At 43.9% G+C, this 14,686-nt stretch overlaps 1 protein-coding gene across 2 annotated transcripts in view; it reads right to left on the minus strand.

Moving 5' to 3' along the window:
- The window catches only part of Asap1 (ArfGAP with SH3 domain, ankyrin repeat and PH domain 1), a 262,146-nt gene that overhangs the window by 19,427 nt on the left and 228,033 nt on the right, over window positions 1-14,686 (minus strand). For both annotated transcript variants that reach the window (XM_042699919.1, XM_042699918.1), the window contains exons 23-24: window positions 12,513-12,741; window positions 3,415-3,585 (exon numbers count right to left, since the gene is read on the minus strand). In XM_042699919.1, coding sequence (XP_042555853.1) covers window positions 3,415-3,585; window positions 12,513-12,741 — 400 coding nt within the window. The remainder of the gene's footprint in view (window positions 1-3,414; window positions 3,586-12,512; window positions 12,742-14,686) is intronic.

The raw sequence follows: 14,686 nt of genomic DNA on the forward strand, positions 1-14,686 counted from the left end.
CCTCATGATAATTGTATACCATATAGGTACAAGTCCTGTTTTATGGCTAAACAATGTAAGAACCTGCTAACATAATAAGTGGTGAGGATGGGATCAGAGTGTGGGTATTTTGACTCCTGGGACACACTAGGGACTCTGTTCTCATGTGAGGAGACAACACCTACGGCCTCTTGAGGAGTCCTACCCTCTGGGAAAGACAGGGAGGAAGCAGAGCCAATAGGAAACCCCTGGACCAGAAGCAGTGACTGGTATGTGTTTGGGGAGGGGAGAGGGTGTTGGGCTGGGCCTTTTAACCAAGTCCCAGGACAGCAGGGCTTTGATGAATAAGCATCAGCCCAGGTAGATAGATGGAAGGACATTCTAGGCTGAGGGCATGTCATGAGTGAAGACTTGGCCTGGTGAGAAAAACTGTGGTCTGAGAACCCACTATATCTCATCTGGCATACATACCCTATTCTGGATGGTGAGGCCTGAGGAGAGCAAGTAAGTTAGTCCTCTGTTACCTCCTTAGCTTCTGGGTACCTCAGAGTCCCAGGTCTCTAGAGGTGGGAGGTTCAGGGGAATGGAGGAACCCTGGGAAGATGCTGCCTAGAGGTTAGTCCTCTCCGTGTCTTGTTAGTGACTGGTGTGATCTCTGCCTTTGGCTCATGGAATACAATGTTAGCAGGACACAGGTGACAGGCTCAATAAAGCACAGACAGCAGGATCAGAGCCAAGTTTAACCTGCTGTGTCCATGCATACACATGCTTCCATTACGGATTCATCTGCAGCTGAGTCTATCTTACATATGTGCCACACAGACAACAGCCTTGATGATTCTAGAACTAACATTCAGGGTTGTGGATGGTCACCAAAGTTGGTCATGTGGACAAATATTACACTTGCGAAGGACAGTCTTGAGGGCAGGTTGTAGGCCAGGGGGCATGGTAGATGATCGAGGCCTCAACCCATGAAAGGCCCACTGCTTCCTGATATGTACGCAGTCACTTTTACTAAGTAGTAACAACTTTAGTTTCGTAGGGAATAGGCCCCCACTCTGCCAATACTAGAGATGAAGAAAGGTTAGATGCTAGTTCTGCTGCTGAATGAAGTGAAAGAAGAAACTTTAAAAAGTCATGATTTTTAAGCCAGAAAATAGAAATTTGGTAGTTATTTGAGAGTGTTTGGCCCTCTGCCAGGTGGATATAAGCCTTGTAAACTAAACAATAAAGCTAGGGAGGATCAAACTTCATTGAAATTTGGAAAGATTAAGTTGTGATATGAAAGTCTACACAGGGGGGCTGGGAAGGTGGCTCAGTGGTAGAGCGCTTGCCTTGCATGCCTGAGGCCCTGGGTTCAATTCCTCAGCACCACATAAGCAAAAAGAAAAAAGCCGGAAGTGGTGCTGTGGCTCAAGTGGTAGAGTGCTAGCCTTGAGCTGAAGAGCTGAGGGACAGCGTCCAGGCCCAGAGTTCAGGCCCCACGACCAGACCGCCCCCCCCCAAAAAAAAAGAAAAAAAAAAAGAAATTCTACACAGGAAACCTGTGACTTCGGGTGGAATATTCTCGGGGAAACCCTTCTTGACAAATTGATGACTCTTGAATGCAAAGTTCTAAATTTAGCCAAGATGTTTTGCTGGTATTTATGCACAGATCTGCCTGCATGCCTTGATTTTTCTCGCCTTCCTTACTTTTCCTTGGCTAAAAAGGAACCAACCTCAAATGTCTCCTCCTCTGGCTTCACCTGGCAGTTTGATTCTTTTCCAGCATGTCTACAGTATCTTGTTACTACGGCTACCCTGACAGTAAATAACATGCACTTCCATTGTTTATTCCTTGGGACTTAGGGACTGGACTAGGAGCTCTGTGAGCACATGGATTGAGATGACCAAGTAGCACACACTCTAGGCACCTTATATAAATGGAGTCAGACAATGAATGGCTAACACACACACACATACACACACACAAAATTTGGGTAGAGAGGTCTTCCAATCTGTAAGTGGATAGTCTTTTTTCTTTTGTTTCCTGAAAACAAAAAATTCAGAACTCTTGAGGTATGTTTTGGGAAAGTCTTTAAAAGCATTAAAGTAGAATTCCTCATCTACATGTTAAACACACACACAAACACACACACACACATACACAGAGGAAACTCCTTGACAGGAAGAAGTGAGACACACAGGCCCATGTGTTCCTTCAGTAGAACTTCTGTGGGCCAAGATCCTGCTGGGTAGTTGCAAGTTAGTAGAAAGATTAATATTAGGTTTTGTGGATAAAAATCTTTCCTTTGTAGTCGGTGGCACTGAACTGATTATTAAACTAGCTGACCGGATGAGGTTTTCATTCTCAAGAGATTACTGATTATCTCGTGTGTGCCAGGCACTATCCCAGGCTCTGCAGACACAGATGAGGACAGGACAGACAAGCGTGCTGCATTTGTGAGCGCACATTCAAGATGGGAAGACAGACACAACAAGGATTTCCCAACCTCGAGGATTTCTCACCGTGCGTGGGAGGAAATCGTCGACTTGAGGGATGAGGTTCAGGGAGAAACCTGTACTAGCTAAGAGCAGAAGACTGACAGGGAGCCAGGCTTCCGAGGAGCAGGAGGAGTGAGGTGAGTGAGGGCCTTGGGAGGGAACGTGTAGGGGGTGGTGGCCAGGACAGGAAGGACAGCCAGTGGCTGAATAGAAATGAGAGGCCCTCTAGGCTCTGGCATAAGGAGTTTGCATTCAGTTAAAGCTCAGCAGGATATCCTTAAAGGTGTGAAGGCCAAGAGTGACTATAATCTGACCCTGTTTTCCTGTCTAGTAAAAAAACCCTTCTGATTACCATGAGAATGGACCTCTCCAGAGAATGTTTCCTCTCCTGTGGGATTAACAGCACTCACCTCACAGAGCTGCTGTTGTGACTGTGTAAGATTTAGGATGTGCTTTAGCACCCCATACTATTACACTGGACTCTTTATCTGTGAAGCCAATCAACTGGGGATCAAAAGTATTTGTTCGTATGGAATGTGTACAGAATTTGTACACAACACATTTGCGTTAGGTTATTATAAGTTATCTAGTGATGACAAAGTGTATGTGCTTAGGTTATATGCAATACCGTGCCATTTAATATGAGGAACTTAAACATCCACAGATGTTGGTATCATGGGGTAGTGGTCTGGAACCAATCCCCTGACACTGAGGCACAATTGTACTTATAACTAGTATCAACTTTTGATGTCCCCAAATGTTTTCAAAATGCTGCTTGGCCTTATGAGGCAGATATAACCATAATTATACATATCTAAATCTTTATCCAGTAGGCGCAGGTTTGGTCCATTTTCTGATTTCACTAACTGTTCAGTGCCCAATGGAGTCCCCCTTTCCCCCCCATTCTGCCTGGCCCTGGGCAGCTTTGGCCTTGCCTTTAGGAAAACTTACCCCAAGGAATTGCGCCTTTGTTTGGGGGCCCATGAGGTAGTGGGCTGGGAGGGTCAGACAGGGTTCTCTTGTGTCCGGGTGGTGGGGGAGGAGGTCTCTTCTTGGAGAGGGTGGAGCTGCCACTAGAGGTCTGGGTGCTTAGAGGGAGTGTTGAAGGTGGGCCAGTTGGACCTAGAAAGGAAATTGAATGGGGGCAGGAAGGTTAATCCCAATCTCACAGACGTGAACAGACAGTATGCAATCTCACACGTCAAAATGTGGTACAACACAGAGAGACAAAAGCCAAAGGCGGGGTATGTCATGTTTACCAATCCAGAGACTCACAAATAGGGGTTGAAAAACTTGATGTTTATAAAGCACTAAAAAGAAAAGGAGAATGTGTGCTTTTAAGGAACAAAACATTAGCCTCACTGGGTGTGGTAACAAAGGCCTGTAATACAAACTACTTGGAGGCTGAGACAGGAGGACTATGGGTTTGTAAGTAACCTGGGCGAGATACCATCTCAAAAACCAAACTGAATAACAACAAACAAAACAATAATAAAAAAAAACATACTAGTCCATACAGAAAGCTAAAGGGTTTAGATCATCATTCAGCTACCATGGGGAAACTAATGCAAACACATTTAAAACCAACCACTCACAGGAATCATCACAAAACCTGCCAAGGAAGAAGGGATAGAGCACCACCAGGAACATCAGCACAGAAGAGTAGAACCGTGGGAACTGATCCTTCAATGGCGTACAGGTTCAAACAGGGGAATGTTTTCATCATGGGAGTTTTTCCACTACTGGTATTTTTGGGACAGTTTGGGGTTTAAACTTGGGGTCTTGCAATTGTTAGGCAAGCTTTCTATCACTAAGCCATGCCCCCAGCCCCCAGTTTCTTTTAGTCAAACTGAAAATTTGTTCTCATTTTTTTAAAAAGACTTTTCTGAATTCTAAAAAACGTAAAATTACTTAATCAGAAAAAAAGAAAAAAAAGCAAAAGAAAATAAAAACAACAACTTTTGTGTTCTAGCTCCAAATTGTTCCAGCAGTAATAAGCTATCTATTGTACTGAAGGCAAACAACAGTGAGTTTGTCTTTGAAACAGTATGTATGAATAGTATGTATGTTCTTAAAGTAACACAGAAAAGGCTGGTGTTTGTGAGGCATGTTACTGGGCTCTTGGACAACTATTTAAGAAATATTATCAGGTGAATGGTTTAATCATGTCCACGAATAATTATCTCTGCAGACATTTAGAGAAAGAAAAAAGAAACATAAGGAAAAGCTAAGAACACTGCCATACCAACACAGGATACTAGATAACTGGTGATCCTGAAAGGCTCCAAAGAGCTTTTTATAATCTGTATTAAAAGAAAAACTTAAATGATTGCTAGTGTCCTTTCTGGAGAAATGTAGATATTTCTCATTATCATTACCAGTTAGTACTAATGTTGATTTAATTCTCAAAGACAGTCTAATCTTGGCAGTAAACGATAATCTACATAGGGACTGAAGAGTCATAGCTATATAATTTATTCTGCCTCACTGATACATGATGAAAATCTTATGGTTATCCTAAATCAATGCCTAATTATAATTCCTTTTACTCCAATTTAGAAATTATTTTATTTTGGTGACTTATGGCCTGGTATCTGTACAATGCATTGTAATTTTCAAAATTCCTGTGTATATGCAACCTCTTTTGATTCTCACAAGAACCTTCGTGGTACCTGTGTTTAGTACTGTTTCCACTGTGCTGGCAAAACATTGGGCCTTTACATCAAGGGCCCATAGACATGGGGGATGGAGCTGGAGTAGTGCTGGGACAGACACTGGGGAGGTGTTCATTCCAGCAACAGATATGGCTGGCTGTTCTTAGTCAGGGTAGCATTTCCTGTGCTTGGCACATGAGGGAAACAACACAGTTCACTATCAGGAAGTGTAACTTTCCTTGTGAAATAAATGCATAATACATAATAGACAATGCTGAGATTACCACCAATTTCATCTTTATCGCCACCTAGGGACTTTCTGGTGCAGTGTATTGGAAAGGTCAGGTTCCAAATCCCATCTGGAAGCAAAAACTGCCACAGACAAAATGCTAACAAAACTATGTTGTATGCTTACATGATTTTGAGAGTGACTCCACCCTGGAGTCATCCACCCAGTCACCACTGAACGAACAGAATATGCCTCAGAAAGCACAGGAACTTGGCCAGACCCAATCTGAGACAAGCAGGCAAAACCCTGCTGGCTTAAAGGCTGAACTCTTGGCCTTGGCACCAGCGTGCTTCCCTTCCTCTGAATGGCATCTCGCGTTCTCTGTGTTGAGCACTCTGGGACACCAAGCTCTTCACCTTCATCTTTCTTCACCTCTTCATCTTTCAATGGTCAGCAAAGGTGCAATCTTATCCAGACTCTTTCTCTAATCAAGCTCCTATGTCCTGAAGCAACTGATTCTATCTCTGAACTTCCATAAAGATTAAATAGCCCTGGATATTTTGTATGGTCCATGGCGGCGGCAAGGGGGGAGTGGGGGGGGGAAGGGGGATGTAGACTGCCTTTGCCAGTACTGGTTGGTGGCACATTCTGGGTATACCCCATGTTTATCTATGGGGACAATTCATGGTGCAGGCAGCCACGATGCTTTTCTAACACCTGCACATCTGGTTTTCAATAACACAGAAAATCTAGGCTGCCATCTGGGAGACCAAATAAAAGTACAACTGTGAAACTTCATAGATTGTGGCTGGAAAAATCATCTTGACCATTTTGGACAGATTTGTCTGTAGAAGCATTGCATATTCTAACATGCCATCCAGGAGGAGCGATGATAGAAGTTATACTTACAAAATTCTGGATAATATGAACAAAACTTCAACCATCATTTCCTAATAATCTTTGAAAAATCTGTTCTCGATTTTTTCAATAAACATTGTACATACATATGTTGTTTGAAACACATATTCTCTGGAATGACTAAACTGAAGAACACCCATTGCTTCACACATTTCTAATTTGTTTAAGGTGAGACCACTTAAAACACATTCCTTTAGGAAACTTCATTATATAATTTGCTATAATCATCAAGTTGTACAGCCTTTTTCCTAAAGATATTCCTCCTAACTTATCTCCGGGTTATCGTAGCACAGAGCTTAAAAGAATGGGAAGGAAGCTAAAGTTAATCACTTTAAGTAGATGAAGATACAATATTGTATGTGGATAAGACTGTGTCAAAGGAAGGAGCTGTCATCATCTCCACATTCAGATTGGGAAACAGAAGCACAGGAGGCACAGTGCTGTGGTACCTCAGTAAGCCAGTAGCAGGTATGACCAGAATGCCAACATGGCAATGCCATACTGTGCCCCGGTATGACAAAGCATGATACTACTCTACTGGTTGATTCCTACATGGAAAAGAGCACTAGTTATTTCTGGGTCCTTCAATCTTTCTATGATACTGATGATCAAGAGGAAAATTACTGGACCTTGGTGGCTCAGGACTCATAATCCCTGAATGCAAGAAGTACAACCGGGATTTCCTTTGCTTCTCTTTTTTCACCCTGGTGGTCAGGCAATGTTACTGGACAGTGGCCACTATCGAGGGCAAAGCTCATGTACAATGCTCTGGCTACTTCATGTGCAATACTTTATTTATTTGCCAGTCCTGAGGCTCGAATTCTGGGCCTGGGCGCTGTCTTTGAGCTTCTCTTGCTCAAGGCAAATGCTCTACAGCTTGAGGCAGGGCACCACTTCCCCGTGCAATGCTTTAAAAAGGAATAACAGTAACAGATACAGGCCAAAACAAAAGCATTCCCCAACTTCAACAAAACAGAAATCCAATGTGAACTAAGGACAAACTACTGTACTTAAACTGTCTTGTACAGGCTTAAAAAAAAAACCACCTAGGAAACTAAAGCTATCCATGTATGAATCATACTGTTGATAGGAAAGTGCTTCCTAAGCTTGTCTGAATCATCTAGTACTATCTGTCCTTCTTGATGGCAGGTGGCTGCAGTAAGCTGAGAAGTCTTGTCCCTTTCCATTTGCTTTTGTCCTCTACTGTTACAGACCTCTGGGAAAAGTGTGAAAAGTGAGAGCTTTCACAGCTGCATTTGGCATAACTGGTGCAGTCATTTCACACAGATTTTTCAGCAAGTGAACCCTCACCCTGCAGGACATCTGGTTCAGTTTTACGCATATTCCTTCCTTAACATGCCATGTATTTCTGGGACATGCTCTCCCTGATTCTGTTTTTCACATAGCGGACAAGCTCTGATATTGATGAGAATCTAATTCTCTGCTTTATGAGTTCTGAGACAACTCACTAATGGCCCTGGTTTTCAAGGGCTTCTGTCTCTAACCAGGTCAGAATGAAATGAATCCTTTGCAGAGGAGAAAGCAGTCCACTTCCTCCTGGCTCCCTCCACTGTAGTACCTCCTACTGGTCTGATAGTATATGTCACTGTTTCTCCTGATGACCAGCTCTGGGAAGAGCAGCTCTTCCATTACTCTTCCTCAAATATTTTCTGATTAGAAAACCTGCCCTAGGATGAAGCTCATGTTTTCTGAATGCTTGTTAGGTGTTTGACACATCGCAGACTTCATTGCATAGGATCTGTTCAGTGGCCCAGTATGGTAGACTCTAGTCCTTATTTTTCAGATGCAGATCCTGAAATTCAGCAGGATCACTGAAATGTTAGCATGAGACATATACCTACCCTTGTGGTGAAGAAATCCCAGTCTCTCATGGGGCTGGAGAAAGGTGTCTTCTTAGAAGAGAAGATGAGGTTTGAAAGGTTTTCTAAGATTCATGGCTGCCCCAGTAGCTACAGTCTAGCTTTCTATAGCTGTCTACACTGATGGTAGCTTGTTGTCTGTGTATTCTCCATGGCACTAAGGCTTCATCAACATCAGCATCTACTATGGTTTCAGGACAGTAGATACCATGCTGCTTTTGACTAGACTGCTGCTTTAACAGACCAAAGCTAGAAGCTATTTGAGGTAGGAAGTCTATATAGACTGGACAGTGTGAAATGTATAGTATTCACTGCATGTAATTCCTGATTCTAGAACTTCATCTCATGAACAGTGGGAATAAACTGATTGGCATTCCTATTCCTAAAAGCTTAAACTGTTCTTTTAAGTCAAGCTTCTTGAGATCAGATTCATCACAGATCGAACAAAACCTTTAATTGAGCCTATACCAGTGCCTGGTTTCACTATCTGAAGCACTTATTAATTCAGTAGGTGTATGACTTCAGCGTAGCCTCTATAACTGAAAGGACTCCCTTCTTAAAAGGACAAGAGCTACAGAGGTACTGTACCCAGCAGGGGATAGATAACATTCCCTGTGGAATAGTAGGGACCAGGTGCTGAGTGAAATGTCTCATAGACTTGTCCTGTAATCTCACGTGAGGTAGCCACTCCCTATCTGCACTATTATATACAAGGCCCTAAGTAATCTTAGCTACTCAGAAGGCTGAGATCTGAAATTTGTTGGAAGTCAGCCCAAGCAGGAATGCTGGTGAGACTCATCTCCAATGAAGCACACACACAAAAAAAAAGAAAGAAAGAAAAAGAAAAGAAAAAAGCTGGAAGTAAAGCTGTGGCTCAAATGGTAGAGTACTGGCCTTGGGCAAAAGTGCTCAGGGACAGTGCCTAGCCTGAGAACTGGCAAAAAAAAAAAAAAAAAAAAGAAAGAAAAAAGCATGGAACTATGTTTAACAATTAAAAAAAAAAAAACATCACAATTCTCAAGCTTAAAATTAGTTAAAGGCATAGTCAAATCAAACAAATCACCCAAACAGAAGCAACCTATTTTCAAACTCCTGTGCTATGGAATGGGTAGCACAGCACTGTGTTGCCCTCCAGTCTCCCACACTCCAGAAATACTTCCAGTCATAGCCTAATAATCTCAACTCAAGTATCTCAGAGCAATGAAAAGCTTTGCCTGTTCCAAAATGCTTTCTTCCTGTACTGTCTCACTGGCTTCTGATGATAATCTCATGAGCCAGGCATGAGAAAGACGGACCATCTTCCCCAACAAGGGAAAGAAGGAAAAAGAAGATCTGGTCTGACAGCTATCAAGTCCACGTAAATTTCCCATTCATTTCAGTGCCGTGCAACCTGAAGTAAGTTCCTTAACCTTTCCAGGGCTGTTTTCTTATGATGGTATAGACTGATAAACTTGCATCAACCTCTTTTTTTTTTTTTGATAGTATTGGAATTTGAACCTGCTTGCTAGGCAAGTGCTGTACCACTTAAGCCTCCAGCCTTTTGCTTCAGTTATTTTTTGAATAGAATCTTAAATTTTTGCTTGGGTCCATCCTCAGACCATGATCCTCCTACCTATGCTTCTGGGGTTATAGCTGTAGGCTACCATATCTGGCTCTCTATGACAGTACTTTAACCTAAAGATTAAAAACAAAGTTATTTCTAGTCTTTAAATTTAAAGTAATCAGGAAGAGGAAAGTTGTTGATCACAAATATCTACACACTTCATTTTGTAGTTTCCATTTACTCTAACTGGGCCCCCTCCCCCTTCGAAGAGGGGTTAGGCAGCATAATGTTTCTGTATGAGCCTAAAGAATGGTGAGTTTGGGATTCTGAGTTGGCTGAGTTCTTCTGAGACTGACGAGGACTGCTCAAACACAAGGGGGCTTTGCTTAATGGTAATTTAGCTCAAACTTCCTGAATTTTGATGAGCCAGCTGGAGTTTCTTGAAAATATTCCTAAGCTAGGCTCAGAAGAATTCTTTCTACAGTTCTTTTTGTACTCTTCTTGTTTGTGGGAACTTTGCCACAAGTATCTATATGCATCCTAGAAGCCACCACCCTTTAGACTCATAAATTTGAGGCTGTGGAGATGACTTTGGCTGTAAATACAGACCAGGGCTTTCCTCGCTTGGAGAATGAGCAATCCAAACCATGATTCAAGACAGTCTTGTTCTCTGTCAGTGGCTCCAATAGGAAGCCACAAAACAAGAACTGTGTCTGTACACAGAGTGTCAGCTGACATTTAACAATGCCTACTAACAACTCAGTTCTACACACTGCCAGTTTTTCACATGTAAAGGCACTCAGTCCCATATAACCATCATGAGAGGCTTCCCTCCTCCTGTCTCACTAGCAGACAGGCCAGAGCTCTCAATCTGATGCCCTGCTCTGAACAGGCAGGAGGGCTACTCTGTTGGCAGCGAGGGATTTCTTTTTTTTCAATTATGGGCTTTATTTTTCAGGAGGAAGGATAAGCTGCCTATCCTTAGTTGACCATAGTTGCTATAGCCAAGTCTCTAAGCTCCTGTTCCAGCAGCTGACTCACTAAATTTACTCTTTGTCTACTGGGTCTTTGGTAAAGAGCTGGTTAGAATTTATTCAAGACAGGAGAGCTACACATGGCACTGAGCCAGAGGGAACGGTTTATGTGTTTCAGTGCCCACATTGGGATAAAATTACGGGAGGGGGTGAGAGGAGGTAAGCATCTACTGGTTCCCTGGACTCTGGTGTCAGTTCCTCCAGGCTCTCAATGACCTGGAGGTTCTGTGACCCAGGGCAGGCCTTGCCTGTTGAGGGAGATTACTGAACTGTATTGATGAGCATCACTAGAGAATATGAAATCTTTCAGAGACATTGCTCCACTGTCATTAGGCCTGGAGAATCCTCACTGTGCTCAGGAGGATGTAGTGAGGCACCTTGTTCTTATTCTCTGGAGAGCATCCTTTCCCAGAAGGGAGCAGCAGCCCAGTGTTCAAACACTATAAATCTGTAGTTTGATACACTAGTGATTTAGGAGAGAATGTTCTAATAGAGTGTATATAGTATGGTAAGAAATAGCGGCAGGTTTAGCCCCTGTGCTATTAGCATTAGGGCGACTGGTTATCTTTGATGAGATCTGTTCATGCAAAGCCTTATTTTAACTCGTCTGCCTTATTTTATGATCTATGAGGCCATTTGGGGTCTAAGAACACAGCTTCCATTTATAACACTATTTCAATGGAGAATAAGCTCTGAAAAAACACTTTTGAATAAAGCTCACATTTCCCGCAAAATAGCACCAGTGTGATTCAAATAGGCATGGCATTGTGCACCACGAGGCCCTTCAAACCTGAGCTAGCACAGGCTGAGCACATAGTGAGAATCCTGCATTTGGATTCAGTCAGAGACTAAAATCAAAGGGGTAGCTCGAGGCACCTCTCTACTCCCCCCTTTGCTTGGGTGACCCTTGATATTAACATTTCTGTCCTCAACTTCCCTAAACAAGTGGGAGCACACTGACTTTGTAAGCAGGGCATACTCTGTGGATAGGAGATGTAATATAGCACTTTGTGGCTGAGAACAGGGTGCTAGCTATTGGCTCAAGGAGTTAGCCCTGCGGAGGTTTTTGATAATGTCCATCATGACACTCCTGTGGGAAGAGAGCCCTCTCCAGATCAGGTCCTGTCTCAGGGAAGACAAACATGTGAGAATGTAGAACTATACAACTGGTTCACAGAAGACCTGGTGAAGAATTCCAAGCAACTGAGAACCTTAGGCAGTGCCTATAGATGCTACAGCTAGAATATCCACCTCACCTGGAGTCCAAAGAATGGGAAGGGCTTGGCTTAGGGCCTCTTGTGAAATGAATGCTTGTGACCATTAACCACCATTATGAGCACCAGCATCTTCAACAGAGACCTCCTAATGTGGAGGAAAGTAACCTTTCCGAGAACTCACATTCCAGCCATGCTAAAAAGACCGCAGGTTTTGAAGCCATGGGAAATCTCAGACTAAATTATACCGCTCCATTGTTTATGGCTGTATGGCCTTTGATAAGCCATTGTACCTCTCTAAGCTTTAGTTTCCTCATCTCTAAAACAGGCACAAAAGCACACATTTCACAGCACTTGTGTGATGTTATCAAGAGGCAGTGCACAAACTGTGCCTCTTACACTGCTTGTCCTGCTGCTGGTGCCAGGCAGATGGCAAGGTCCCCACGTCAAGCTGTTCCTGACAGTGTGGTCCACACTTTGCTAGTCAAATGGACCTCAGACTCTTCCTTTCAAGCTGGACAGCTGGGCAAAGCAGCAGCACTGAAGAGGGAGCCACAAAGCCCATCTCTGGCCATACCTTTCCCGGCGTTCCTAGGTGGCAGAGGGGGGGCCTCTGAAGTAGGTGATGTGGGTGAGTCTGTGCTCGTGGACACAAAGATCTGGTTGGTGAAGGCTCCATAGGAAAGCCGCTGCTTGTCCCGAGGTGTGCCGAACCCTGGCAGTGACAGCTTGTCCTGGGGCGAGATGCTGGAGGAGTGGCAGAAGCTCTGGGGCCTGGGCGAGCGCTCCTTCTTGATTGGGCTTGGCTGGTAGATGAGACAACAGTGGGTGAGATATAACAAAGGATTGTGCAAAGGAGCCTGCAGGATGGGTTCAGGTGTCACCTGGGCTCCAGAAGCTTTGCTGGAGGAGGTTAGGACCTGTGCCAGAGCCTCTCAGTCATACATGACAAGGAAGCCTTTACCCTTCTACTTCCTGTATCCTCATCACTGGCAACCACTAGGGAACACTGTGAGGGACCAGTAGAGCGTTTGAGGCAGTAAGGCTGCAGTGTGGTATAACGTTCAGTGAAGGGATGAACACCTTCCCTGTGCAAGACACCCTCCGCGCCCTCCCGTGTTCTCATCCATCTGTAATATGTTCTACTAACTTCTTACTCCTGTTTAGATCTTCTCAATCTTCACCTCTCTTCTCACTTTGTCTCTCTGGGAAGCAAACTCATACACAGCATGGCTTTGAGGTGCCTGCCTACAATGCTGACCATTCAGATGTGAAAATCCCACCCAAGCTCTAAGACTACAAACGATTTCCAACTGCTCAGGTAGGCACTGTAATGACGTAAGCATCACTCACCTGTGATGTTAGTAACTGGACATTACTTGGAGCCCCCTGGCCTGCACAGATGCCAAAGGGTCCTCAAGCTCCTTCCTAGTGAGGGGATCACTGATCTCACTGCATCACCAACCTCCTGAATGGTCTTGGCTATTGTCCACAAAGCAGCCGCAGCTGGCAGGAAACCTTGCTCTTCTGATACTAAACCTCAGCTTGGATAAACCTGACAGCATGGATAAAAGCCCGACCTAGTGTAGCCTTTCTTAACCTGACCTGGCTGACCCCACAGGGCAGGCCCTCCCTCCGGGGGACAGTCTTTACACATAGTCTTTACACATACACCACTCAGACTTCCAGGCTCTGCCAGACCCCTAGCCATGGCCCATACTGTTCTCCCAGGCCAACATCCAACTACCTCAAAAACTCGTTTTCAGTGCTACTCCCTCGATAGCATCTGTGTAGTCTGCCAAGGCTGAGGAGCTCAGTCTTCTGAACACTTCTCAGGAATATTTCAAATCCTCAGTATATTAGTTGTCATACCAGATGACCATTTACACCCACTTCAAGTACCCAATGACTTTAGGGCCTCTTTGTCCAACCATTCTTCATATCCTGCGTGGCACTGAGGGACCATCCAGCTACACATGGTGATAAGGATGAGTGACTTCAAGTAGATTAAAACTATCTGCATTTACGCCTGGAGTCTGTTTTTACTAGCTCACTGACTCCATACAAGTTGCTAAATTCTTTTTCTCTTCTGTGAACTGGGGACAATAGCAGTTATCCCCCACTGGTTTTCAGTAAAGCTGGTCTGAGATAACATAGGTGCTAGGCAGCCTAGTCAATATTTAAGTCCTCTCAATAAATGACAACTGTTAGTACTTATTAATTAGCTGTTTTGATGGATCCTTTTAGTGTCAGCTTGGCTAGGCTCCCAAGTCCTACATTCGGTCAAGTATCAATCTAGGTGTCACTTGTAGGGTATTTTTTTAAGATATGAAGATATGATTACTACTTGGGTCCACTGTTTTTGGCTTACGGTGCCTGTGAGTGGGCTTCATACAGGGAAAAGCTTTACCAAAAGACCAAGGCACAGAAACGGAGGGACAAATGGTGAACTAATACAGCAGTGGTACTCACTAAACACTATGTTGAAAATGAGGGGTTCTGCTTACAGCCTCAGCTCTGTCACAATCCTGCTGGTCAAGCAGCCCCCTCAACCATGAGAGCCAAGCTCAGACAAGTTTTTTTCTTTCTCCTTCTGTCCCATTGCTTCAGTTTCTCTGAACAACCCTCAATAATAATGTAATTGTCAGAAACCAAGCGATGACAATGGTCCTGGTACATCAGGTCAGAAGACCCAAACCATCTCACAGGAAAATGGCTCCGGCCTGTGCAGGGAGGACAGGAACTCTCTCT

The sequence above is a fragment of the Dipodomys spectabilis genome, unplaced genomic scaffold (genome assembly GCF_019054845.1).
Source record: "Dipodomys spectabilis isolate Male_0828 unplaced genomic scaffold, ASM1905484v1 ptg000264l, whole genome shotgun sequence".
In the NCBI taxonomy this organism is placed as follows: Eukaryota; Metazoa; Chordata; class Mammalia; order Rodentia; family Heteromyidae; genus Dipodomys; species Dipodomys spectabilis.